Below are 27703 nucleotides of genomic sequence, written 5' to 3' on the forward strand. Positions count from 1 at the left end.
TTGTATGCTGTTTGGGTTACTGCATTTCTCTGGGATGCACAAAAATATCTGTATGCTTTAAATTTTATGTCTTTGCATGAAAAAAAAAACATAAAATATGTTTTATTTATACTGTTTTCATATCATTCCATCCAACCATTCTTCTAACAGACAGCAGACTCTTCTACGTTGGTCCCAGACGGCAGTTCATGCGGCTTGTGGTACTTTCTGAGAAAGAAAGAACATCTGTCTTGATGGAGTGCCACAATAATCCTGGTACTGGCAACCACAATGGCAGGAGGGCCACTCGAGACAGGGTTATTGCTGGGTATTATTGGCTCACCATCACAAAGGATGTTGATGGGTAATGTAAAACAAATTAATTATGGCTCATTAATTATGGGGAAGGAGTTTGTGAACCAGGTGAAATTTTATCCATCTTCTCTTCTGACATTTTTGCAAACTTCAGTCCTTTGAAGATATTTATGTGTTCCCTGCAGCTCAATGACAGTATCTTTAAACTGCTGAACATCCAGCATGCTGTGTCCAGTGCATACCACCCCCAGACCAATGGACAGGTATTTAGCCTTTGTTTTGCAAGAACTTCCATGTTTAAATCAAGTTGCTTTATTTATGAAAAAACATATCTTTCATTTAGGATGAAAGGACAAATCAAAATATAAAGCGTGCTCTGAGGAAGTATGTCAACGAAAGCCATAATGACTGGGACCTTCACCTTCCTGCAGTTGTTTATGGAATTAACACTGCCAAGCAGGTAGTACACTAGTGTTTCATTTGCACAAAATATCTGAAAACAGATAACCATGAACTTTTTTGCTATCAGTCTTCAACCAAATACACCCCATACTTCCTCTTGTTCCACCGTCACCCACGTCTGCCCGAGATAATGAATACCTGTCCAATGGGAGACAACTTTGAGGTTGGTGATGCAGAGGATGAAATCGATAAACGGCTGACTGAAGTACCTACACAATCTTAATACCAAGGTTTGTAAATGTTGAGAAAATACTAGAAATAAGATTTTTTTTACAATCTTGCCTAAAGTGCATTTCTATTTTTGAAGGTTCTTCAAAATATTGAAATGGCACAGGAAAGACAGCAAAGGACTTTTGGAGACCGGAAACGCAAATTTACCCGTGTCGCAACTGTTGAGGCTGGGGATGAATGTCTGATTTCAGGGGCTTCAAAAAGGCCACGTACAGGGGACACATTGACCAGCCAGCACAGAGGACCTTACAAGATTGGAAACATTACAAAAAAGGGAGTGGCCACTGTGCTGAAGGGATCAACAACCATGAAGGTCAATGTGTCCAGACTGAGGCCCTATTATAGGTTAACAAGTAAGTGCTTTTAGATGTTCCACACTTCTGTGTCTTTGTGTTCATATTTTTACTTCATGAGAATAACTGAAAAAATGTTGTCATCATATATACAACCAGATGAGCAACTATCTGAAGGGCAGCTCCTCAACGACCACGAATACTCCTCTAGGGACTGGCAGCAGGAGCATTCCTATTGTTTTTCTGGAGCAAAGTGGGAACGGGATGTGAACCCAGTTCAAGAGGCTCTTGTATGCTTTGACATATTTTGCTCTGAATCTGCGCCTGACTGGCTCTGCTAATTTAATCTCCTCTCCTTTCTCACATTGCTGCCCTAAATGTAATAACTTCTCCTGAAATATTTAAATTTTCTTTCATTTAGCTATGTTACATATTGGACCAGGATTGTTCACCTGCTGAGCTAATTGTGAAGGAGGGAAGTGTGTGCCTTACACGTGAGGATTTCTGGTCCTTGGGGTTAAGTCAGTGCATGGAATCAAATGTAAGTATTCTTAAATGTGTCTCATAAAACCTGTAATATCTAACTGTCTAATCACTGGTTAATTTCAATGTTTTTCAGATTGAAATGCTTGCCTGAAAATAGTAGAGGAAACGGCAAAAAGATTTGTAATTAAATTGCCTAGATCTTCATATTTACGCCCTGTGAAACAATTGAAATGCTTAACATCATTCTTTCTGTTTTCACAAGGGAAAAGACATACACATCTTCAATCTGTATGTGGTGCCCCTGTGGAAGGCAGATGTGGATCCTTTGTGTTCACTGCCTGTAGGTATTTTTGTGAATTTATCTATATTGCTGTCCTCCTCACTCTTTCTATTCTTCAGTGTATACAACATGTATGATGTAATATTAATGCATATTGGTATTATTAGGACCTGACAACTAAAGACCTTGTAGTTTTCCCAGCATGGAGCCAACAACAGGACGCTGCTGATCACTAGCTCCTCTGCGTAATGACAATTTTTGTATTTTAAATAATCTCAGTGAAGGATTTATATGTATTGCTGTTTAATGATGTGATAATAAAAAGAATATCAATTGCAGGTTCTACTGGTAAAACAGAGAGAGATAGTGTTTCTTGACTCCCTTCGACCAGATGGTTTTGGTGACGAGGCCTACAAAAATATATTTAGGTTCAAGCTATATTGATTCACTGGTTGTGGCCTATTGCCAGTTCTGTCTCTTTGGATATATGTTCATAAAAGCCTCGTTCTCAGGCTAGGTGCTCATAAAAGCCTCGTTCTCAGGCTAGGTGCTCATAAAAGCCTCGTTCTCAGGCTAGGTGCTCATAAAAGCCTCGTTCTCAGGCTAGGTGCTCATAAAAGCCTCGTTCTCAGGCTAGGTGCTCATAAAAGCCTCGTTCTCAGGCTAGGTGCTCATAAAAGCCTCGTTCTCAGGCTACTTGCATATTTCAGTGTGTCACCTTAATCTGAATTTATAATTCAAATGTATGCAGACGCATTGCAGCCTTTATTGATCCAGGGCCATGGTCTGAGAAGACAGGGAGAGACCTTGAAGTATGTTTGTAATTATCAAAGTGTAAAATGTTTGCAGTAAAACACATATTTATCGCTCATATATTGTTGTACTTTTCTCTCATTTTACATGTGTCTTTTTGCTTCTCTTTGCTCAGCATTTTCCTCTTCAGTCCAACGGACATGACTGTGGGATCTTCATGTTAATGGTATTCACTGCTTACTTAAAGCTTTTACTCATGGCTCAAACTGTGTGTTACAGTTATTTGATGTTTTACAGTATGCCCTCTGCATCAGCACATCAACCCCATTTACCTTTTCCCAGGTATGTTTATTTTAGTTTTTGGGGGGTTGATTACATTGAAATTCTTCTAGCCACTTGTAATTTTTATTATACTTGCTTTTGCCTGTTTTTTCAAGTGGGAGATGCCAACCATTCGCCGTTGGTGGTGCCTCCAGATAATGGAGAGGTTTTGCATTGAAGGGTACCTTCACACAGGAAACTTCAATGTCTTCTGTATTTTAGTTTACTATGTGCTAATGATCCTGTTGTTCCATTCAAAGGCATGGACAACGATTTGCTCACTGGACAGAAGAATCCTCCCATCTACTTGAAGGACTCCTGGAACCGGTCTTTAGGGTTCCAAAGTCCACCAGTGCAGAGACTTCCCCCAGAAATGGTGATGGTGGAGAGGGCAATGCGAAGGTGTGTGTTTAATGTTTAGTGCTAGTGTAGCGAGGGTGAAAAGCATCAAGCTCCTGGTTCTGCTCTTTTCCTGATCACCTCTTTTGAAACTACAGAATTGAGTCACGTGTGTATATATATACTATATAGTATTTTACGTTTTTTTATGTACTTTTTTCATACTTTAGGGACAGACACAGACCCTGAGGGACTTGCATAAAGCATGGGACTGGATTCAACAGCACAAAGCCTTATTCTGTGGGGAAATAGGAGAACCTGAAGTCTTACAGGTGAGCAAGCCCAGGCAGAAAATGGCCCTTGAAGGATACAGTTCTGCAAAGGATCCCTTCTTAATTTCCTTCCAGTATCAGGAAGACATGGAAATGTTTTACATCAACTGTGTTGATGTAATGGGACTAAAGGTCGATACCATGTTTTGCGAGCATAGTTCTTAGAATGTTTGTATAGTCAGTTCTTAATAAGTTTTAAAGGTTTTCTTTCTCTCTCTGAATTATTTTATTCTCTGCCCAACTTTTCTAACCACTATTTTTTAATAATGTATGCTTTGGCTTTGTTATGTGTTCTTTGTTCTATTCCCTGTTTGGTTTTTGTAAAAAATAAACAATGTGGGCATTAATGACGAGGTCTTCTCCTGTTTTTGATGTGTACACCAGAGGGCGCCAAAATATCAACTGATAACTTTAACGTTCTTAAAAAATCTATTTTATACAAGAGTATTTGTGTTCAAGTTTATTATACAACTTTATGTAATGTAAAACATTACAATATGGATTATATATCTATATAGATATATATGTGTGTGTAAACAAAATTAATGTTATTAAGGAATAAAATACATTTTTTTTTCTCAAATAAAAAAATAATAGAGTGCATTCACCCTATTATCATAGAGTGCATCAGATAAACGTTACGCAATAATATATTCCCAGACTGCTCTTAGCATGTCTGATGATGACGTCAACAATACAATGGATTGAATTTAAAAAGCATCCATTTCTTCCAGAAAAGTCTTCAATATTGTCTTTACGATGTAGTTTAGTGTTCTTTAATTATTTCAGGATATAAATAAAGTTTTTTCAGTAACGTAATTACATTATTTTTTGGCGACCCGGAAGTTATTCTGTTCGCGCAGGCGCAAATGAGCTGATGGTACGGATCGTGCTACCGGTACGGATCGGGTAGCGACAAGCGGCTCGCGCTGCACATCCAGAAGCTGGACGCTCGCATCAGTGAGAAGCGGAACCGGAAGCAGCCATGAGCTTCTTCGGGTTCGGTCAGACTGCGGACATCGATATCATCCTGAATGACGCCGAGACGAGGAAGAAAGCGGAGCACAAGAGCGAAGACGGAAGGAAGGACACATATTTCCTCTTCTACGACGGAGAGACGGTGGCCGGGAAGGTCAGCGTGACGCTGAAGTACCCCGGGAAGAGGCTGGAGCACAGCGGCATCAGAGTGGAGTTTGTGGGTCAGATAGGTAAGCGGGCCGCTTCCTGTCTGCGATCAACAAGTTCCCTCTGGAACAGGCAGGGAGTCTCGTGATCGCTGACGTCATCACCTACAGAGGATCATCCCTGAGTGGGTCCCTGAGGGCCGCTGTCCTGCAGGTTTCAGAGGTTTCCCAGCTTCAGCACAGCTGATTCTGATGGTGGAAGCCTGTTCATCTGGGAAACCTCTGAAACCTGCAGGACAGCGGTCCCTGAGGGCCCACTGTGAGGTCCCTGATCTAAGCTAAACCTTCCAACCCTCTGCAGGGTTGGAAGGTTTACACTCCTCTCTACTCATGTTTTAATTTCCCTGTCTTCCCAAATCAATGGAAGGATCATGCTTACAGGGATGATGATGATGATGATGATGATGATGATGATGATGATGATGATGATGATGCAAACAGAAGGCGGCTCTCACGAGGAAGAGGTCTTGACTCAGGGATCCAGCTTTCAGCTCCTGGATCTGTTTCCCAGGGACAGATGTTAACCTCTGCAGGGACACTAAGAAAGCTGGCCTCAGTCAGGGGTGGATTCAGGAAATGTGGGGTCCTAGGCAAAGACAGGCAGGGGGCCTCTGAATGGAGAAGACAACACATAGAACAGACCCATTCTAAGGATAGAGAAATGTTAATAGAATAGACATCCATTATCTGTTCTAGTTTGTGTCCCTCTCTTCTTGAAATGAATGAAATAATAGCTGCATGAATCATGACAGCAGACAAGATAGAGGAGAGCAGGAGGCGGGGTTACCAATCTACTCGCTCTGGAGAGCAGAGTTCGCTGCTTTTAGATGTTGTCTCCAAAGTCTCCAGTAGCAGAAAAAAGTCTCTAGATTTGGCGCTAGGAGCTTTTTAGAAATCAAAGTGCTAGAGGGGTCTGAAAAGTGGCTAAATATAGCGACTAAAGCGCTAAGTTAGCAACACTGCTCTTTGCATGGTTTGTTTTCAAATGGTTTGCTGCTGTCTGTTTGGACCTTTCTGAACATGTGCAGCAAATGGACTGATCCAATATGGTGGACACTGAAGGGGGGGGCTGAGACACACTTAATATTATCAGCGTTCTGATGGCATTTTAGTTAAAGGATTTTTATCAAAAACATAATTAATGTGCACAGATAAGGAATAGTTGTATTAACCATACATGGAAACCGAGGAACTTGGGGCCCTAGGCCACTGCCTAGTATTGCCTAATGGTAAATCCCCCTAATGGTAAAGTCAGATGGGTTCAGTAAAGCAGATTCCTCCATCCAGCTCCTAACTGTGGGCTCCTCCAGGTCCCATGGAGACATCCTCGGTTCTCCTGCAGTGTGACCTTTGCTCCCTCCTGCCTGTCTGTTGAGTTCTGGAGTTATCTCTGGGTTTGTTATTGTCTACCAGGTGATTTCCATCTGAAGATGGTGGACTGGAGGGCCTCCAGCAAACACTGGATGTTTGTGGAGCTGCTTGGTCTTCAGGGCGTCTCGGACTTGGTGGCGTTTTTACTGATGGACTGAACTCAGGTGGACTGGAAGGATCCACGTTTTTATTTTATAGTTTTATAAACGGATACAGCCAGAGGGTCGAATACTTCTGAAGGCCCAGTGTTCTGTCAGATCAGCATACCCCATCAGACCAGCATACCCATAGTCAATACCCCTTCATCCCTTTTAGGTTTCTGCGAAAAATTAACTTTAAACTACTTCAACAGATGTGTATCTCTTTAGTCATGTACAAAGAAAATATTAAATTACTTACTTTTTGGTGTTTCTTTAAGCGTATGGCGATCTGACCTTAAATCGTTTTTCTTTTGTTCATGACTGAAGGGATACACGCCCGTTGATGTAGTTTAAAGTTTATTTTTGTACAAAAATAAAAGGATAAATGCAAATCTGATGTCTCACGCATGCCTATTGGCTTAGGACATGCTGAACAGAACAGCGTCTCATCGTGCATCATCCACGCCATTATTCCAGCTCTGATTGGCTCCTACTGAACCAGATGTTGCGGCCTGATCATTGGTTTTCACAGGAGTCGTATCTCGCCGCGGTGAATCTGGAGTTCAGGTTGAGGATCTGTGATCTCAGATACAGTTTGTTTTTCTTTCAGAGCTGTACTATGACAGAGGGAACCACCATGAGTTCGTGTCGTTGGTGAAGGACTTGGCTCGGCCTGGAGAGCTCACACAGTCCCAGACGTTTGACTTCGAGTTCACGCATGTGGAGAAACCGTACGAGTCGTACACGGGTCAGAACGTCAAACTACGGTGAGTTAACGACTTTAGACGATCATTTAGCCGCTCTCCTTCATACCCGGCTCTAAACTAGATGCTCCATTATGCTACGTTCTCAGCGAAAGCGTTTTAAGCACCAAAAACGCTTAAATACAGAAATCTGGATGCTGGATTAAACTGGTTCAGACGCTCTGGTTGTTTATCTGCTCTATTCTGTAGCTTCAAGCTAGAGAGCAGCTTGGCTTTATTTACTTTATGGGTTGATAAAATAGTTTTAACTCTTTTTAGGTGAGAAAGTCTAACTCCAAGTGAATAGAAGTGAATTGAAAGCGTTTTTAAAGGAAAAGTCCGATCAGCGAGGAATAATCAATGGATCATTATTTATACCTAAAACTAAAACGTTCGCTGTGATTTAATGAATATAGCATTAATCAGTAAAAAAATACAAATTTTCATCCTGATCACTGAGTCTGGGAGCGGCCATTTTTGCCCAAATATAGTAACCCCTCCCTCCTGCCATCTTCCAGCAGTGACGTCACGGTGCGGTAAGCCTAGCGCCATTCTCCCCGCTTTCCAAGCTAAATCAATGGGAACTACTAGACACATCTGCAATACGCAACATTTGGAAGAAGAATGTTTTTAAGATGACTTGGATAATAGCGCGTTGTGACAAACACCAGATACAGCACTGGGACTTGATCAACAGCCGATACCGCACCGTGACGTCACTAACCAGTAGGTGGCAGTAGTGTTCTTTGACAAACATGGATGCCTCGAGGGAAAAAGAGACTACCTGCCAGCTGTCGTCGCTTCGGCAGATGAAAAATAAATCAGTCTGATCATATTCAGAATTAAAATTTCTGAAAGAACTTTAAATATTAAATTATTCTGTTCAATAAATGATCAGTGTTTTTAATACATTTTTATTTGAATGTGCTTTACCCAAAAAAACTCCCTGATCAGCTTTTCTGATTGGTTGATGCTGCTGCATCCAGCCACAAAAGTTCAATTTGCTGAACTCCAGCGTTGAACGCTCGGAATGCGGCGCTCCCGATGCTCAAAGGCGCCACTGGACCCCTCGACATCGTCCTCCATAGACGTTGCGTGTAAACCAGCCGTCTGTTGTGAACGCAGCTTTAGACTCTGACTCAGCACTGGGCCCTAACAGCCGCTCTGTTGTCGGATAATGAACCTACAGCCGCGCAGCTCAGAGGTTAGCGGGGCTTCATGCTAACCGCTGTAACAGAACCATGGAGGTTAGATTTCCATCCTGCGTTGACCCATCAGCCCCTGAAGGCCTTCATGGTTCTGACGACCCGGCCCGTTCCGCTACGATCGTCATCCCGCCTCAGCCCATGCCTTTTCCTCTCCCAGCTGAACTCTGTTTGCTTCCAGGTACTTTCTGAGGGCGACGGTCGGCCGAAGGTTGACTGACATCAGCAAAGAGCTGGACGTTGTGGTTCACACGCTGAGCACCTACCCGGACCTCAACTCCTCCATCAAGATGGAAGTGGGGATCGAGGACTGCCTGCACATTGAGTTTGAGTACAATAAATCCAAGTAAGAGTTTTATTCCAGCAGATTATGGCATCGGTGAAGGGAGGACGGCTAGCGCTAACCGTTTGCCACGCGCTTGCAGATATCACCTCAGAGATGTGATTGTTGGGAAGATTTACTTCCTTCTGGTGAGGATTAAGATCAGACACATGGAAATCGACATCATCAAGCGAGAGACGACCGGAACGGGGCCCAACGTTTACCATGAGAATGACACCATCGCAAAGTATGAGATCATGGACGGCGCTCCGGTCAGAGGTGATCACCAGGAAGTCAGGGCCGGTGTTCTGTCAGATCAGCATACCCTGTCTGACCAGCATACCTATAGTCAATATGCATGCTTCAGATTTACGTTTATCCCTTTAGTTTTTTACAAAATATAGATTTTAAACTACCTCAACAGGCATGTATCCCTTTATTCATGTACCAAAAAAAAATAACTGAAAGGTGTGATCACCATACACTTCAAAATACACCCAAAAGGGAGTACTGTATTTTTAGGACTATATGTCGCACCAGACTAAAAGTCGCACCTTTTTGAAAGGTTATTTTATCCAGGGCTACTGTATCCATTTATACTAGGCTAATGCTCCAAGACCGCATTGTTTTCTTTCATGAACGAGCATCTGAGAAGCGGTAATAACGCGCCAGTTGCCCTGTCACCTACCCTGGTTGTTTTAGATATCACCACTACTATCATTAATACTATCACTGTTATATGCGTACATGTAAGAGGCCTAGTCTACAGGCCTATTTTATAGCCTAAATTACACTCTTAAAGTCGTAGGGGAAGCGGCCGTTCCAACCGTTGCATTTCCGAATTCTCCCTAGTGGTGCCCGACTTTACACGAGTGAATAAAGTGAATGAGATTGGTCGTTTATCAAAGGAGCAGGATTGTTGTGACGGAAGGTTCGCAAGCAAGTTTCGTTGTGGTCGGTTTGTCTGAAGTAGAGACTGACATTTTTTCGGGAATCCCACGGGTCACGGGATTCCCGTGGGATGGGAGTCAGTATTAGTAACGATCACGGGGTTGGGACGGTACAGGATTAAACGTTAACGGGAGCAGACGGGAGCGGGAGCAAACCAATAGTAACTTCCGCTCTGAGTTTTTCACCCGCGCTCAAAAACAACAAGAATGGGAGTGGTGCGGGAGCGGGAGTCATTCTGAATGGGAGCGGGATGGGAGTGGGAGTAATTTCACCAGGAGTGTGACGGGACAGGATTTAGATTTCTACTCTGGCCCGGGATCGGGACGGGACACCATTTTTTTCTGTGGGAGTGGGACGGGACAGGAGTGAAAATCCACTCCCGTGTCAGTCTCTAGTCTGAAGCATCTAGCTAACCAGTTAGCATCTTAGTGCTAGCAGGTTCCCAATGGGAAATTCCATTAGGACCAAGTAGCACTAAATTGGTGACTTAGAAACGACGCTGTCAAGGAACGCTATGGACAGCGGAAACATGCAAGAGGAGGAGAGTTTAGTGTCGGAGGTCATGGATGAGTCTCCTCCATCATCTATTTTTCATTTAGAGGAGGAAAGCGGGATGAAGATGTTGTGGAAGAGGACGCCAGGGCGGCAAAAGCTTGGTTTGGTGTAGAAGGCTTCCAGCCGTACATGTTTGAGCCCTTGCCTCGCAACGCTGCCAGTTCTGTTAGCTCTACGCCTGCCGAAGACACAGACGTCCATCCCCGTGAACACTGGGACGCAACTCAATGGGAAAGGAAAGGATTCTGATTTCAACCGTTGCGTATATTAGCTGCGACACATGAATCAAGATGCTATGACTGAAAACATTTGATTGACAGACGACCGTTGATATATGATTGGCTGAATTTAGGTGTTCAGGCTGACGTAGAACTAACTGGCCTGCAGAAGATAACGAATAAAAAACACTGATTTTAAGAGAGGATTTTTTTTTTAAATATATATTTTTTTTACTTTTAGGATAAAGAGTACATTTATATACATGATTAAGCAAGAAGGATTTGACATGTATCCATGACTTTCCTACGACTTTAATCAATTTGCTTTTAGAACGTTTTGCTGGTCGAGCTTATCGCTCCGTGGCTCTTTGTCAATAAAACTGCAGTCATCATCGAGGAGTGTCACTCTTCATTTTTGTTTGATTTTATTTAATAAAAATCAGAAAAAAATATTTCATCATATAAAATAAGATCCAATGACGGGTACGGTAGTGAAAACGATCTTCTAGTGAAGAAGAAAAAAAACAAGAACAACATCGGAGAAAATAAAAACAGGCAGAAAGTGCGCCTTTCCGATTCCAGATAAAACATTTTATGTCATTCAGACACTATATCATATCAAGACCACAACACTAGAGATCAATAATAGTTTATTTTGAAAGAAGTCTGTTTAAAAAACACAAAACAAAACCATCTAATAGGCTATGCAGCCAGTTATTCGAGCTTATTCAAAGAACTGATAAATCACAGGTCAATTCAATAAAGTTCATGCAAATCCATTGAATTCCTCGTCGTCGGTGTCGCTTCTGAACAATTCTGCCATCTCCACCAGCAGACCAAGCGCCGCTTCCTCTTCCTCTGCATGGCTGTGTTCAGACTCGTCATCATACTCGGGTTTCTGCTCCTATTCCAGCCTTTCAAAAGACGCCAGGATTGTTTCGTTTGTCGCTGAGGCCCATGTTTAATCCATCCATCCGATGACATCCAGGACAGATGCATGGTTCATCCTCCCGGTTCCCCATCAGTCATTTTCCACGGCATATTTAATAACTTTCAGCATATGAATTTCTTTTGGGTGGCATCTTTCTATTCAGTCGTTGTTTACATGCTAATTTGTTTTGTTGTGGTAAGTTATGACCTTTGTTCTTTCAGTAAAGCTACATAGCGCCCTCTTGTGGTGATGGAAAATGTGTCACACCAGAGTATAAGTGGCATGGCCAGCCAAACAATTTAAAAAAGTGCAACTTGAAGTCTGAAAAATACGGTCATTAAATTATTAAATTTTAACAATTTTTTTTTGTAAATGACTAAAGGGAAACCTGCTCACTGAGGTAAATCAAAGTCTATTTTTCATACAAAGCTAAAGGGATAAACGGGTATTGACTATGGGTATGCTGGTCTGACGGGTACGCTCCTCTGACAGAACAGCAGCGCTGTGAGCCGGCTCCTCCTCAGGCTAACTCTGCTGTTTCCTGCTTCTGCAGGAGAATCCATCCCCATCCGGCTCTTCCTGGCGGGCTATGAGCTCATCCCCTCCATGAGAGACGTCAACAAGAAGTTCTCGGTGCGATACTTCCTCAACCTGGTCCTCATAGACGAGGAGGAGAGGCGCTATTTCAAACAACAGGCAAGTAGACTGTGTGGGAACGAGGTCTTCAGGGACCGAGGGATTTCTCAGTATCTGCTGGAGGTAGTTTGATTCAAACGTTACTGAAATCGGGATTAAAAGCGGCTCATAGATCTGTTGCTTTATTAAGTAAAGTCTGAACTAGGGCTGCAACTAATTATTATTTTACTAAATCAATTAAACTGTGGATCATATTTTAGATTAATTGATTGATAATCGGATAGCCAATTGTTCCTTAAAGAAGATTTGTGAAACTGATGGAGTTCTGGATAGAGCAGATTGAGAGATAAAAAAGTTTTTTTTATCTTAAATCCCTAATGTTTATATATTTGTTTAATACATTTAGTATAATTCCTGCTCTAAGTGGGTTGTTCTGTCAGCTAAAATCATGTTTTACAGTCTTTAAATTCCAGCTAATGATTAATCAATTAGTAAATTAGTTGACGATTATTTCAATAATGGATTAATCTGATTGTTTGAGCCTTAGTCTGAGCGTGTGGTGTTTTCCCAAAGCGATGTTCCAGTGCTTCACATCTTGGGTTTTTAGAAAGGATCTTTGGATCTGACAGTGAATCTATGAGGCGGCTGTTCTGCAGAAGGCTTCAGTTTTATTGCTTTAAGTTATGGAATAATGAGCCAGAGAACGACAGACTTGGGCTTTTAATTGGATATAAAATCTGTCATCCTTCCAGGATGATGGAGAAATTAAGCAGCAGGACCAGAGGAAGAGGACTGGTTCCAGTCCTCCTGTGGGAGCAAACCCACCGGTTCACTAATTCCACTTTCTCATCAAATCTAATCTATAAACTCTTCCTCACCCGGCTTTCAATTTGGTTTCTGTTTCAGATGAATCCATTTAAACATGAATTCAGAGATTAAAGCTACGAGCCTCTGTGTGCAGCAGCTCATCCCTGCAGCGGCTGATGTGCAGCTCAGAAACTCACACTCAACATGGTTCAATGATTGGATCCATGTTTGAGAATTGATGTCCAATTACCTTTAAACTCATTTAGATTGAAATGTGTTCAAACAGTTCGGTTTATTTCTATGGCTCCATTTCACTCAGATCATCCAATGGTAAATAAACCGGCTGACTGCATCCAGCCAATCACACTGCAGGATTCTCTCCTCTGGACAGAGCTGTCAACAATATCAATGTTTATTACTGCAGTAGAAGTCCTAGAAGGAACAGCTTCAGCTTCTTACTCCAGTAAAAGTGGAAGAGTCCAATTTTTAAAACTACTTAAAGTATAAAAGTAAAAGTAATGCAGGAAAAAAATCTTAAGTATGTTTTTCTATAATTCTGGATGATAACTTCCTTAGTCTTATAACTAATGGTAACAGTGTCACATTTAACTTTGCATCATCTAGATAAACTATTTTTATTGGTACGTGGTGAGCAACAAGTTGGGGCAGCACCGAGTCCAACCACAAAGAAATTAATTATCTGAATATAACTGATTATTTTGATGCTTTTTATTTATTTAAGTACCAACAGGTCAGAATGAAAAAAAGCTGAAATGAAACAAAACTAACAAGATTATTTTTAAAATGTAAGAAGTAGAAAGTAGAGATAATTGCAAAAAATTGAACTAGTAGAAGTAAAAAGTTTTCTAATAATTCATCCCCCAGTAAAGAATAGATAAGGAACATTTCTACTGAAGTAAGGTAGCAAAGTATTTTTACGTAGTTAGTTGACGCTCCTGGATGAGCAGGTAGAAACAGTGGATGTTAGCTTGCATGGGGTCGGGACAACACAAGCTTTTCAAGAAGGTTTTATTTCTTTGCGCTAAACGTCACGCAGAATGCAGACCTTTGTTGAGTATTAATGGATGGATGAATGCGACGCAGGTAGCATCTGAAAACATCAGATTGACATCGGATTCAGGACCATAGAGCCAAGTGGCCTGGGTCGCATTGGAACACATCGGATCTCTGTTGTTGAGACTGTCATGAAAGATCAGATCCAGGCAAATATTGGCAAAAAAAAATCAGGTTTTGGTCACTTTAGGCTGAGGCAGGAACGTAGCTTTTGTCTAAATTAGAATAGAATAGAAATTCCATTAATTGTCCCAGAATTGGGAAACTGTGGTGTTCCAGCAGCAAAAGGTTATATAGTAGAAGTGGTCACACAATGTGGACCTTAGAAAACTTTACAAAATAACAAAGAGGAAAATAAAACAAATAGAGTATTTTATTTAACAATATGAACCTGGAGAATAAATAACCATTATTCAGCTATGGACATTTTTACATTGATGCTTATTTGAAAATAGATCAACATCAGAGATGTTTAAAATGACAGCAGCAGGTTATGTAATTGACTACGGTAGAAACTGTGCAAAATCAGCATGAATAGAAGAACTGATTGAGGTCGTTGGGAACAGTGGTGGTTCTAGAGTCTTCCAGCTGCTGGGAGGAAGGATCTGTGATAACGCTCCCTGGTGCATTTAAGGTGCAGCAGTCTGTCACTGAAGGAGCTGTCCAGTTCAGCACCAGCTTCATGCATGGGGGGGGGGGGGGGGGGGACATTATCCAACAGAGATGTTCGTTTAGTTAGGATCCATCTGTTTCCCACCTCCTGCACTGAGTCCAGAGGGCATCCAATCACAGCTGGCCTTCCTGATCAGCTGATCCAGACGCTTCCTCTCAGCTACAGATAAGCCACTGCTCCAACAGACAGCTCCATAGATGATGGCTGATGCCACAACAGAGTCAGAAAAGGTCTGTAGGAGCGCCACCTGCTGTCCAACAGTCTCCTCAGCAGGCAGGTCTGCTCTGACCTTTCTGATCCAGAGCCTCAGTGCTGGGAGTCCAGTCCAGTTTGTTCTTCAGGTGAACATCTAGGTTCTTAGGAGAGTCCAGTATCTCTGTAGCTACGTTTACATGCGCAAAATTTCCCCGATCCGATCCAAACCTTGGTTGATCGGAAATTAAAAATCTCCGTTTACATGGACACTAAGTGAAATGATCCGATCATGACGTGTGTATAAATGTACCAAGCGTTGGATCAGATTAAATCTTTTAAGCATGCGCAGAACTTCCTGCCAAACTTGGCAGTTCTGTCTGCGTCTGGTTTTTGGGAGGCCTGACAAACGATGCGCTCGGAGCGAGCGGAAAGAAAAACGGAGAGAGGAGGAAAAAAGCGCTTGGCAGCGAAATGTCCGAGAGAAAATGTAGAGAATGAGCGATTGAACCGGCGTGGGAGAGCGAGTGGGCTGTGGAGAGAGAAAAGAGGAAGAGAAGGAGGATAAATTCCTGCTTCCTGCAGCTTTAAATGAACTTGAGTGTATAAGTCGGCGTTCCTAGACTCCTCCCGCCATGTTGTTCACAGCAAGAGCGAGAGCGACCGGTGGTTTCCTGTTGTTGACAAGGCGGAAAAACGTCACGCTGACGTCGCACACATGCACAGTGAAGATTATTTTACTCTTCAGATCCGAATGGGTGTTTACATGGACGCCAATCGGAATGGCGATCGGCAAAAACCACCTCTCTCATTCGGACCGAATCGGATTAGAATCTTCAGTCTGACATGTTTACATGAAACATTTTTGATCTGATCAGGCCTTCAATCCGATTAGTTGTGTCCATGTAAACGTAGCTAATGTCTGTTCCCTGGATGTTCAGTGGGGTGGATCTGCTTTTCTGCTGGAAGCAGACCACCAAGTCAGGAGTCGGCTGTCTGTCCTCTGAGTCGCCCCCACCTGTGATGAGGTAGACTATGGCAGAATGGTCAGGGAGCTTATGGAGGTGGCAGCGTGGGGAGCTGATGGAGAAGTCCATCCATGTTCTCATGGCTGTGAGGTACCAAGCTGCAGGAAACCTGCGGTTATTCAGAGGGTCTTTAATCCTGCTGTGTCTCTGTCATTGTCCCAGTAAATGATATTGTGAATGACGCTACATCTGCATCCTGCTTGACCTTAAGGTTGGGACTCTCCAGGCTGGGTTTGGGTTAACGCTGCGTTTCTTTGCTGCAGGAAATCATCTTGTGGAGGAAAGGTGACATAGTGAGGAAGAGCATGTCTCATCAAGCCATCATGGCCGCTCAGCGCTTCGAAGGCTCCTCCTCCAACCCAGAGAGGTCTCAGAGCGCCAGCTAGGTCCCAGTCCAGGCTCAGACACGCCGGGGGAACCACAGTCTCTGCGTGTGTGTGTGTGTGTGTGTGTGTGTGTGTGGTTGTCCCAGTCTGGACTCTGTGTACATGAAGCGGGCCTCACTGGTACCAGCAGGAGGTCTGGTTCATCATCTGAGATGTTCAGGCTGGCAGTCACTGGTGTGACTGGGCTCTGATCTCAGGTCAGTCTCCACCTGATCGTCTCGTCCTTCATCGAGGATGATGATGATGTCAGTTCGCTGACGACCAAACATCCCGTCTGACCCAATGACACTGAAGGTTTCCTTTCTGGGCTCCCAGCTGTGCGGTGAAGCGTGTGTCTGTCTGACGATTGGAGCTTCTTCACTAATGGGAGTCGATTGTGTGAGAGCGCCCCCCGTCCCAGTTTAAATGGGATCAGATCTTCACTCAGCCAACATGAGTTCTGGTCTGACCGCGTAGAAAGTCTGCAGGAAGCTAACAGTTAGCGTGACGACTAATGAATGGATGAAGACGCTGCTCCTTGGTGACCACAGCTTCGGGAACAAACATGATTGCTGTAAAAAAAATAAACATTTGATTATTAAGAAGGGAATTCAAAGGTGTTGTTTTTTTGTCACTCATAAAAGAAATGTAAATAAAATCATTTTAAAAGTTGTTGGACTTGTTTTTATTTTTTTGTTGTGGTTCTGGCTGCTGGCTGGAGCTGCTTCACCTTTCATGGAGCTCCACCCGGGGCGGGACAGAGCTCCTCATGGACCTCCTTACCTGCTGGATGATGAGCTCATTCCCAGTTCATCAAACCAGTTGAAGCAAGAGCGTCGATGATCGGCGCCGCCTGGAAGGAAGAAGCAGGATGCTTTATTTCGCTCCTTAATAATTGACCTCACTGCAGACGTTGCTTCTCTGCTTCAGTTAAACTTCCTCCAGTCATCACTAACAAACTGGATCCTTCCAGTTAAACCAGTGGATCGTTCAGCCTAATGGTCTCAGAGTGTAAAGAACTGAAGCTGGAAGGAAATGCTGTGTTTCTGCATTTCTGCTGGTGTCTAAAGTGACCTCCTGGAAGTTGGCCCTGCCCCCCACCCAGTCCCAGACCAGCGGCTCCATTAAGGTTATATTGATCGTAAAATGTTAAAAGTGGAAACGGATGAAAAGCTGTAGACTAACCGCATCCCAACCTGCCGCTGCTTTCATCGTTGGTTCATAGAAAGTGGGCGGAGAATATGCTGGTGAAGATTCTCTGTCATCCAGTCATAGTCATTCCAAAAAAGTTAAAATAAAAACCACAATCCACTGGACTTTGTTTCAAAGTTTGAAGGCCTTTCTCTTCCCATCCAGGAAGCTTTTTCAATTCAAAATATCAGAAATAGAAATCATTATAAAGGGGTGGACCCGTTCGTCTGTGTTTTCTAAGCAAAAACGAGGCTTTGTTGGGATACTGTGGAGCAAGTCTCATTGGAATCTCCCTTTTTTTGTGCACCTTATTCTTTTTTTTTTTTTTACAAAAAATGGTCTTTTAGAAACAAGACAAACAACAACAATTCAGCACAGCCAAGTCTAATACAAAATCTGAAATGTCCAGTAAAACACCGGTACATGAATTTCAAATACACATCAGGGTCAAAACCTGTAATCCGTATGATAAGTCGAGGGGAAAAAAGATAAAAACACTCAAACTTAATGTTTAAAAACAAACTGTGCTCCCCTTTGTGTAATAGCTCTGCAAGCTCACTAAGCAGATGATCAAGCAAAGGCTGCATAGTCCATATACACTATATTGCCAAAAGTATTTGCTCACCTGCCTTGACTCACATATGAGCTTAAGTGACATCCCGTTCCTAATCCATAGGGTTCAATATGACGTCGGTCCACCCTTTGCAGCTAGAACAGCTTCAACTCTTCTGGGAAGGCTGTCCACAAGGTTTAGGAGTGTGTTTATGGGAATTTTTGACCATTCTTCCAGAAGCGCATTTGTGAGGTCGCACACTGATGTTGGACGAGAAGGCCTGGCTCTCAGTCTCCGCTCTAATTCATCCCAAAGGTGTTCTATCGGGTTGAGGTCAGGACTCTGTGCAGGCCAGTCAAGTTCATCCACACCAGACTCTGTCATCCATGTCTTTATGGACCTTGCTTTGTGCACTGGTGCACAGTCATGTTGGAAGAGGAAGGGGCCAGCTCCAAACTGTTCCCACAAAGTTGGGAGCATGGAATTGTCCAAAATGTCTTGGTATGCTGAATCATTCAGAGTTCCTTTCACTGGAACTAAGGGGCCAAGCCCAGCTCCTGAAAAACAACCCCACACCATAATCCCCCCTCCACCAAACTTTACACTTGGCACAATGCAGTCAGACAAGTACCGTTCTCCTGGCAACCGCCAAACCCAGACCCGTCCATCAGATTGCCAGATGGAGAAGCGCGATTCGTCACTCCAGAGAACGCGTCTCCACTGCTCTAGAGTCCAGTGGCGGCGTGCTTTACACCACCGCATCCGACGCTTTGCATTGCACTTGGTGATGTATGGCTTGGATGCAGCTGCTCGACCATGGAAACCCATTCCATGAAGCTCTCTGCGCACTGTTCTTGAGCTAATCTGAAGGCCACATGAAGTTTGGAGGTCTGTAGTGATTGACTCTGCAGAAAGTTGGCGACCTCTTCGCACTATGCGCGTCAGCATCCGCTGACCCCGCTCCGTCAGTTTACGTGGCCTACCACTTCGTGGCTGAGTTGCTGTCGTTCCCAAACACTTCCATTTTCTTATAATACAGCTGACAGTTGACTGTGGAATATTTAGGAGCGAGGAAATTTCACGACTGGATTTGTTGCACAGGTGGCATCCTATCACAGTTCCACGCTGGAATTCACTGAGCTCCTGAGAGCGACCCATTCTTTCACAAATGTTTGTAAAAACAGTCTGCATGCCTAGGTGCTTGAATTTATACACCTGTGGCCATGGAAGTGATTGGAACACCTGATTCCAATAATTTGGATGGGTGAGCAAATACTTTTGGCAATATAGTGTATCATTACAATTACCCTTTATAATGGCACTGAGGCGCTGCAGAGGAAGCACCTTGAACGTTTCTCTGTACCACTGTGATACAGAAGGGGGCCGTTCCTGAATCCACTGAACACATCGTCTCTCCAAATGTAAAAGTTTATGGAGTAAAGTCATTAGTGCTGAGGATAGAGAAAGCCCTTCTACAGAAAGACGAACCTCCAACTCTCTTTCCCACCCAACCCTGATAAGGCCAGGGTGGGAAACAACAAACTGAACAAAATTCAAAGACAGTAATTTCCCATAACAGAGAGAAATGAATTTCTTTTTAGTGAGTACATCTTCATTACATTTAAGAAGAAAGCTTTCAATAGAGTTCAAAACAGGTTGGTTGACTGGGAATTAAAGAGAATTTACAAAATGTCTCACTTGTAAAAACTCCAAAAAGTGTTTTTGTGGTATATTATACTGAGTTTGAATTTGTTTAAAGGACATAAAACGACCCTTTTCAAATAAATGACAAACAAGTCTTATTTTTTTAGAATGCCAATCATCAAATACACTAATGCCAATACCTGGAGGGAAAGCTTGGTTCCTAATTAGAGGTTGCAATGCACTAGAAAAGCCTCTTCTTCCAATGTGGGCAGCAATATTATGCCAAACCTTGAACCTTTTTGACAAAATTTTGCAATCTACACCGAGCAAACTTATAGATCTATATGACGCACATAGATCGGCTGGCCTATCCTCCTTCAATATCAGAGATATGTGGGCTAGGTTGAGGGTAGGCGGGAGCACGCCCTTCTCAAATGATTCCATATACATATTTAATAAGGGATTTGCAATGTGTTTAGCCATTTTCTTATAAAACTCCGACCCAAACCCATCAGGGCCTGGAGCTTTTCCACCCTGTAAAGATTTGGTAGCTTCTAAGACTTCCTGTGTCCTAATAGGTCTACACAGATCTAATTGTCTCTCTTCCGTCAGTGTAGGGAGGTTAATATTATCAAAAGAGTCCTTCCTAGAATCTGCAGAATCTTGACTCTCAGAAGAATATAGTTCCTGATAGAACTCTTTCATTATTCTACCAATAAGCTTAGTCTCATAGTGTAGATCACCTTTCTTGTCTTTGAGAGAGGGTATTGCATAAAACCCATTCTTCCCCTGGGCAAGTCGGCCAGGTTTATCGCCGGATTCAAATAATCTTTGCTTTGCATAGAATGTTGCAGTTTCAACTTTTTGAGTAAATAGTTGGTCCAAGGCTGATCTGGCTGCGTCCAGTTTTTTAAGCACAGAAATGGACGTGGATTGTTTAAACTCCCCCTCCAGATTAACAATATCCTGTTCCAGTTGTAGTTGTTTAGCTAAGGTGTTCTTTATTTTCCCTGCAGTGAAAGAAAGTATAGAGCCCCTGAGAAATGCCTTGCCTGCTTCCCATAAGGTAGAGGCACTGACCTCTGATGAATCATTTGTAGAAATAAAGAGCTCCCATTGATCTTCTAAATATTTTAAAATACAGACTCACAAAGCAAAGTTGGATTAAGACGCCAATGTCTAGACAAAGAATCATAATAAGGTGGTAAAAATTCCTTTGAAACTGAAGAATGGTCTGAGAGAGCGCAGGTGTTCATTGAACAACCCTGAGTTCTGTCAAGAACAGATCTAGACACAAATAGATAATCAATTCTAGAGAAAGAAAAATGGGGACGTGAAGAAAAAGTAAAGTCTTCACATGTGGGTTAAAAATTCTCCAGGCATCAAAAAGACCAAGATCTGAGCACAACTCAATTGTAGCCTTAACCATTCTTGAGGATAGTTGAGATTTTGGTGGATTATAATCAGTCTAAAATATTACCTGGTTACTGTCAATTATGGAACTAAACGTTAATCTGTTTCAACAGTACATATAGTCAAATGACTCTATTAATACGTCACAGTAAAAAGATGATGCATATCCACCCTTTAAACAGTCTCTCTGTACCTTAATCGCAGTAAACACAACAGACTTCCATGCCTTGCCGTGGGCCGCCTCAATATAATAATCCAAGTTGAATATTAGTCCAGTGCCTTGATGAAATTCTGTGCATCCTTCGGCGAGTCAAACTTGTGTTCAGTCCCGTTGTGAGTCAGCGTGAGTGTCGCTGGGTAGCGCATGTTGAAGCGAATGGCCTTGTCAATCAAAGCACGGCTAGTAGCGTTAAATCCCCTCCGCTTCTCACGGACTGCATAAGAGAAATCCTGGTGTATAAAGATCCGATGTCCCTCGTAGTCAAGCTTGGGAGTCGCCCTCACTGCCGCCATGATGCGCCGCTTGTCCCTGGAGTTGTGGAGCTTAATAATGACCGGTCTGGGACATGTACTCCGCAGGCCGAGGACCCGGTGTGCGCGGTCTACTTTGATACGAGCTTTACCCGCGGAGCTGTTCCCCAGGCCGAGCGTAGCAGGCAGCCAGGCTTCAAGAAACTGGATAGGACTCTGACCCTCCGCGCCTTCTTACAGATTGATAATGCGGATGTTATCCCGCCTGCTCCTGTTCTCCATATCATCCAAGCCCTTGACCACGGTCTTCATTTTCTCTTCGGCTTCAGTCAGTCTCCCCGTTATGTCGGTGACCATGTCCTCCACGTCTGAGATTCTCCGCTCTGTCTCCGTGACGCGTGTCGAGAGTCCTTCCAGTGAGGACGATATTTTACCCACAGTCCCAGAAAGTGCAGACAGTTTTTGGTCCATTACCTCACTGAGGGCCAGATTTATCAAGATCCAATATTGTATGCAGTAATTTGCGCTCGCAAACTGGAATTTTGCACAAGGGGCTGAACCATGGTTTGCGGGTGATTTAACAAGAGTGATTGCGTAACTGGTGGCAGGTGCAAAACTGTTGGAGACGCCCTATTTAAATTATGGTTTTGCGCGTTTTGAGGTTTGCGGCAAAGTAGTTTGTAGTTTGTACAAACTAGTGCATTAAGAAATTTAAATCTTACAGTGTCCCCCAACAAAAAAAATAAATAAATAAAAAATATATATATATATAAGAAAAAACTTTGGCAACCTTTATTCCCTAAGGTGGTATGTGGCTGAATTTCTACTTCACTGCAGTAAAAAAAAAAAAAAAAAAAAAAAAACAGGTGTTTTGTATTGGCCTGTAGAAAAATGCACATACCAAATGGCTCACAAGAAATGACTGTGGGTAAGATTACTGCGCGTACGCATCCCCGCAGCATTGGCATGTTGCTCCACAGGCGCAAGGAGGAGGTCGGGGTTCTCCAGTAGGGCGTCAGGGCGACATGGCATTTAGAACGTGGGACAGCACTTCTGAAAAACTAGATTGGGAGATCCAATGTTGCAAGGAGTTTTGTGATATCTGGTATTGCGTGGGTCCTCCTTGTGGCTGGCTCCAAATCCATTCAGAGTTCCCCCAACAGCTCCAAAATGTAAATGCTGGATAAACGATATGTTTTGATGATCGTTTCCTCGTTCATTCCACAAATATTCACACGGAGTGAAAAAATGCGTTCTCTGCGTCTCCTTGCTTCATTTCAATGTCTGCTTCTTGCGACAATAACCGCTGCCATGTGTGCGTAATTACGCATACAGACCATTTGCACCTTCTTTTGAAACGTGTTAAATATAGAGTCAGATACCGTTAGCAAAATTGCTTTCAGGTTTAATAAATCACTTTGCGAGTGCTAAATTAATATATTTACATGTTCTCCTCCCACAAGACGCACTTTTGCGTATAAACGCCCCATATTGCATATTCATTGCAGAAAAAGTACTAAATGGATAAGAGGCGCTATTTAGCACGTTTTAAAGACCAAATCCTTTTAGCACGCTGTTGATAGATCAGTTTGTACATTTTTACCATGCGCAGTGAAATAGCTCACGTTTTTATACATGCAAACCTTTGATAGATCCGGCCCTGACACTTTTAGTCACTTCACGGACGAGGGCAGCGGTGGTCACCTGTTGCTACTAGCAAATCAGTTTGGCTAGCACTGGCAGTCATGGCGGCGGCCACCGTCTTTCGTGGTTGTATTTTCGTCTGTTTTGACATTGCTCGTTGTCCAATAAATGAATTTTGCTGTGTGTAAAACGCCAAATCAATATATCTCTCGAAAATATAGACAGTAGCACGTATTCTACTGTAATATAGACGGGTGGGAGCAGGAGCACAGTGAAAACACGTCTGCTAGCCAGCCATCTTCACCGGAAGTCCCCGTGCACCGTATTCTAAACACTGAATTTTTATCTGGTAAAAATGTGCCTGCAAAATATTGAGCTGCAAAAAATTTGGGGGCAAAATATTCGACTGTAAATTAGTGTTGCACCGATACCAGTATGGGTGGGGCTCCGATCCAGCACTAAAATAGGGGTGTCGCTATCGGCGAGTACCAACAAATAGGGCACCGATACCATTTGGAGAGACAAATGTTTCTTCAACTATTGTCACCCATTCCAGGTAGGTAATAAAAAGTTCTACTGGATTCACTTTGTATTTGTCTTTTTCCTTTTTCCTAACAGATGGTATTGGCCGATACTGCACAGCCGGGTATCGGGGCAAAGAAATGGCATCTGCTCAACACTACTGTAAATGTGTTGACCTTTTGGTGAATTCAAACCAAAGCAATCTACAGCAACTTCTAGCCAATGAAGTCAGCTCATTTGGTCATGTGGCAGAAAAGTTGGGCATAGCTTTGTTCCCGGCTGAATGAAGCTAAATGAGTTATGAGCTGATCACAGCTAGTGTGGCACCCCTGTCTGAAAAGGCTCTTGGTTTGATCCTCAAGAAGCGGCCGGTGGTAAACTTTTATTTCTCTAATCAAATGACTTAATTTCATTGGCTAGAAGCTGCTCGACTGCATCGAGTTTAGATTGCTTTGGCTTGAGTTCACCAAAAGGTCAACACATTTGCAGGCACATTTTTTGTAGCTGAGTTTTCACCATATAAAAGTTCAGTGTATTCAATTCAATGTGTAAGAAAATTCAGTGTTTAAAATGTTAAAAAGGTCAGATTCTAATGAGACTGTTTTTCTTCCATAGGCTACTGGATAAAACCTGGAACTCAACGCTATTTTTGACATTTTGAATTGAAAAAGCTTCCTGGATGGAAGACAAAAGTCTTCAAACTTGGAAACAAAGTCCAATGGATTGATTTTAACTTTTTTGGAAAGAGTGGATCAACTTTCCTCAGGTGGTAGCCCCTGTTAGCTGAGCCCTGCTGAAACTCTGCCTTCTGGGTGTTAAAGGCATCGTTATTACACAGTTATTGGGACTGAAGGAAGGTAGGAGAGCTGAAATCTCCGATAATTGGAGCTGTCTCCAGGTCAGACCTGCTTGTTCACAGGACCTTTAATAAAGCCGGGAGTCCCTGCAAACCCGATCCCATGAATAAGGGGAGGAAAGCTTATCAAGGCCTCAGTTTCCCCGGGAGCTGAAGGTGAAGAACTTTGTCCTGGATGGAAAAAAAAAAACATTTTACCTGTAAAAGTTTGCCTAAGATTTATTTTCCAGGATTATCTTGATGTAAAACTCATTTAAAAACCCTGGATTTTTTTAACCTGATGTGTAGAAACGTCAGAAATGTTGTTAGATTTAAACATCCAGTAGATGAGGAGGATCTCCACAGACTTCAGGACATGATGTAAACAGGTTGGACCTGTGCACACACGTCAGCCAGGCAGTTAGACGCTCAAAGATCTTCCTGATAAAAGCTGAACTCCACTCAGACACGGTTGGCTGCTTTCCTCATCACATCAGGAAGCCAGAGTCACAGGCCTGTCTTAAAGCAGGGGGGCTCCTCAGCTGAGACATCTCAGAAATGATCCACCTTCCAGCTCGGTCAGTCAGAAGGAGGCCTCGTCCCCAAACCACAACCAATCACTAAAGATCCAGCATGGAAGGGATTTCAAAGCAAGTAGATTTAATTCATGTTTCCTAACCTGAAAGCTTTCAGACTGGAAGGAGCTGCAGAACAACACCGCGGTCCCTAGGGGGCAGGCTTTGATCAGCGCCTGCTCAATGTTTTGGTTTTAATGGGATTTTTCTGCTGTTTTACCTTCATCTAATATTTTCACAACCTTCAGAGTCTCGGTTCTCCAGGTTAAACCGAACCAGCGAAGCAGCATCCAGATGATTCAGTGCTGCAGATCCTAAAGTATAACTTCCAGGACTCACATGTTCCCACACACTTATAGCAGAACACTTTAAAGTACTGAACGGTGGGATGGAAACATAATCCCAACTTTATGGAACATATTAGAAATACCAGAATGGATAGATATTAATAGTTGGTTTATGATAGATTAGGATGTATATTCAGTTCAGTTTATTTCTATAGTGCTGATTTACAACACATGTCATCTCAAGGCACTTTGCGATTCTACCAGATCATCCAGTCAGATTGATTCAAAGTTTTCTATCTAAGGAAAACCAGCTGATAGCATGCTTGTAGCGACAGTGGAGAGGAAAAACTCCCTTTGAACAGGAAGAAACCTCCAGCAGAACCAGGCTCAGTGTGAGCGGCCATCTGCTGAGGCCCACTGGGGTTCAAGGAGACAGAAGCAGACATAGAAAAAGAAGCATAGATACAAAAGGCAACTGTCAACCAGCTCCACAGGCGGCCCCGTCCAGGAAACACACAGCCAGGCAGACGAGCTCCGAGCCAGCTACCATGTCAGAGGATGAAGAGAGCACATCCAGTTAGTCACAGTCAGAGAAACAGGACTACACTGAAAAACAGGCCAAGCTCCAACATCTAGAAACAAAGGTGTTGATGGCAGCAGCACAGCTGATATTTCTCTCCAGGATGGAGTCACAGCCAAACAGGAACAGACCAGATGAAGCTACTATGAGAAAAAGCAGAGAGAGCAGAACGTTAGAGATTGAACTAACAGATTCTGCAGAGTGGGAGAATAGAGATAGAATGAAGCAGAATGATGAAAAAGGGGTCCCTATGTCCTCCAGCAGTCTAAGCCTATAGCAGCATAACTATAGAGATAGCTCAGGATAACCTGAGCCACTCTAACTATAAGCTTTATCAAAAAGGAAAGTTTTAAGCCTAGCCTTAAAAGTAGACAGGGTGTCTGCCTCACGGACTAAAACTGGTAGCTGGTTCCACAGGAGAGGAGCCTGAGAACTAAAAGATCTGCCTCCCATTCTACTTTTAGAAATTCTAGAAACCACTAGTAAACCTACAGATTGAGAATGGAGATAAAACTCAAAGTCTGAACTTTATACAGGTAGAAGCAGCATTGTTTGTGAACAGGTGGGCTTATTGTTCTGCTAATGACCGGCTGGTATAAGCTTTCATCTCATGTTTGCTTTGTTTAAGAGGATCAGTTGACAAAAATTCACCGCGTACAATATGTATGAATCATGAGGGTTTTATGGCACCAAGTCACTAATGCAGCAGTTCTCTGCTAGACGTTTTACCTCCTTCAAATCCACTCATTGTTTCTAACTGATGGTGGTCAAAGGACCCCTCCCCACCCCCGACACGGTCAGTTCTTGAACCCTGGGAGAAGGAAGGTGAAACTGCCAAAGACATAACCTCCTATAAATCTACAGATACGGAGAGCAAGCCAGCAAAAACAGGGGGTTTCTGGAATCACCTTTGATCTAATGCCTGGAAATCTCTCCACCAACCACCTGAGCTCAGTTTCACACACGTCTTCCTGCAGGTGAACCTCTCAAGGATGAGATTCAGCTTTTTAATCCCATCTGAAAGGTCCAGTTAAAGCTGCAGATGAACTGGTGAGGTGAGGAACGCTCAGTCTGTTTACCAAATTAAAACTTATGAGTGGGGTGCAGCCAGGAATTTGGGGCCTCATGAAAGACATTGATATCTAAAATATTTTCCTGTTTCTATAGTGCTATAGTTTCTATTTCAATTCTATTCAGTGTATTTCTATAGCTCCAATTCACATCATGTCATCTCAGGTCACTTTACAGTTCACGAGATCATCCAGTCAGATTGATTCAAAGTTTTCTATCTAAGGAAAACCAGCTGATTGCATCGACTCATTGACTCTTCAGCAATCCCTCACACTAAGCATGCTTGTAGCGACAGTGGAGAGGAAAAACTCCCTTTGAACAGGAAGAAACCTCCAGCAGAACCAGGCTCAGTGTGAGCGGCCATCTGCTGAGGCCCACTGGGGTTCAAGGAGACAGAAGCAGACATAGAAAAAGAAGCATAGATACAAAAGGCAACTGTAAAAAGCGGCCCTGTCCAGGAAATGCACAGCATTGCATCATCCCACTCTGACCAATAATCAGAATTGGTTTAATAATCCCTTGCAGGAAACTTTGCGCACCTGTAAAGGTCATGGCCCCGTCCGTATGAAATCCAAGAATCTGCATATTGTTCTTTGATGTTCCACATGCAGAAAAGTCTCCAGGTCTCCAAAGGGCTTTAGGACTCACGGGGTTCACTTCTTTAGAGCTCATTCTATAGTAACTCATCATTCGTAGCGATACAGAATACCGGATCATTAAATGGTCAGATG

At 43.0% G+C, this 27703-nt stretch overlaps 1 protein-coding gene and 2 long non-coding RNA genes across 3 annotated transcripts; all 3 read left to right on the top strand.

The window, feature by feature from the left end:
- The first annotated feature begins 968 nt into the window (after positions 1-968).
- Positions 969-1486, top strand: LOC119791635. The gene is made up of 3 exons (XR_005281881.1): positions 969-986; positions 1064-1340; positions 1440-1486. It is a non-coding gene; the product is annotated as an uncharacterized LOC119791635 (long non-coding RNA).
- Positions 1487-2785: 1299 nt separating this feature from the next.
- On the top strand, positions 2786-3421 carry LOC119791634. The gene is made up of 5 exons (XR_005281880.1): positions 2786-2858; positions 2975-3025; positions 3097-3141; positions 3237-3301; positions 3381-3421. It is a non-coding gene; the product is annotated as an uncharacterized LOC119791634 (long non-coding RNA).
- Positions 3422-4737: 1316 nt separating this feature from the next.
- vps26bl (vacuolar protein sorting 26 homolog B, like) lies at positions 4738-16796 on the top strand. The gene is made up of 6 exons (XM_038297853.1): positions 4738-4999; positions 7097-7253; positions 8616-8780; positions 8860-9035; positions 11965-12107; positions 16085-16796. The coding sequence occupies exons 1-6, from the start codon at positions 4777-4779 to the stop codon at positions 16205-16207; spliced, it is 987 nt and encodes a 328-aa protein (XP_038153781.1). The 5' UTR covers positions 4738-4776; the 3' UTR covers positions 16208-16796.
- The last annotated feature ends 10907 nt before the right edge of the window (positions 16797-27703 follow it).

The sequence above is a fragment of the Cyprinodon tularosa genome, unplaced genomic scaffold, assembly GCF_016077235.1.
Source record: "Cyprinodon tularosa strain WSP-4 unplaced genomic scaffold, ASM1607723v1 ctg399, whole genome shotgun sequence".
In the NCBI taxonomy this organism is placed as follows: Eukaryota; Metazoa; Chordata; class Actinopteri; order Cyprinodontiformes; family Cyprinodontidae; genus Cyprinodon; species Cyprinodon tularosa.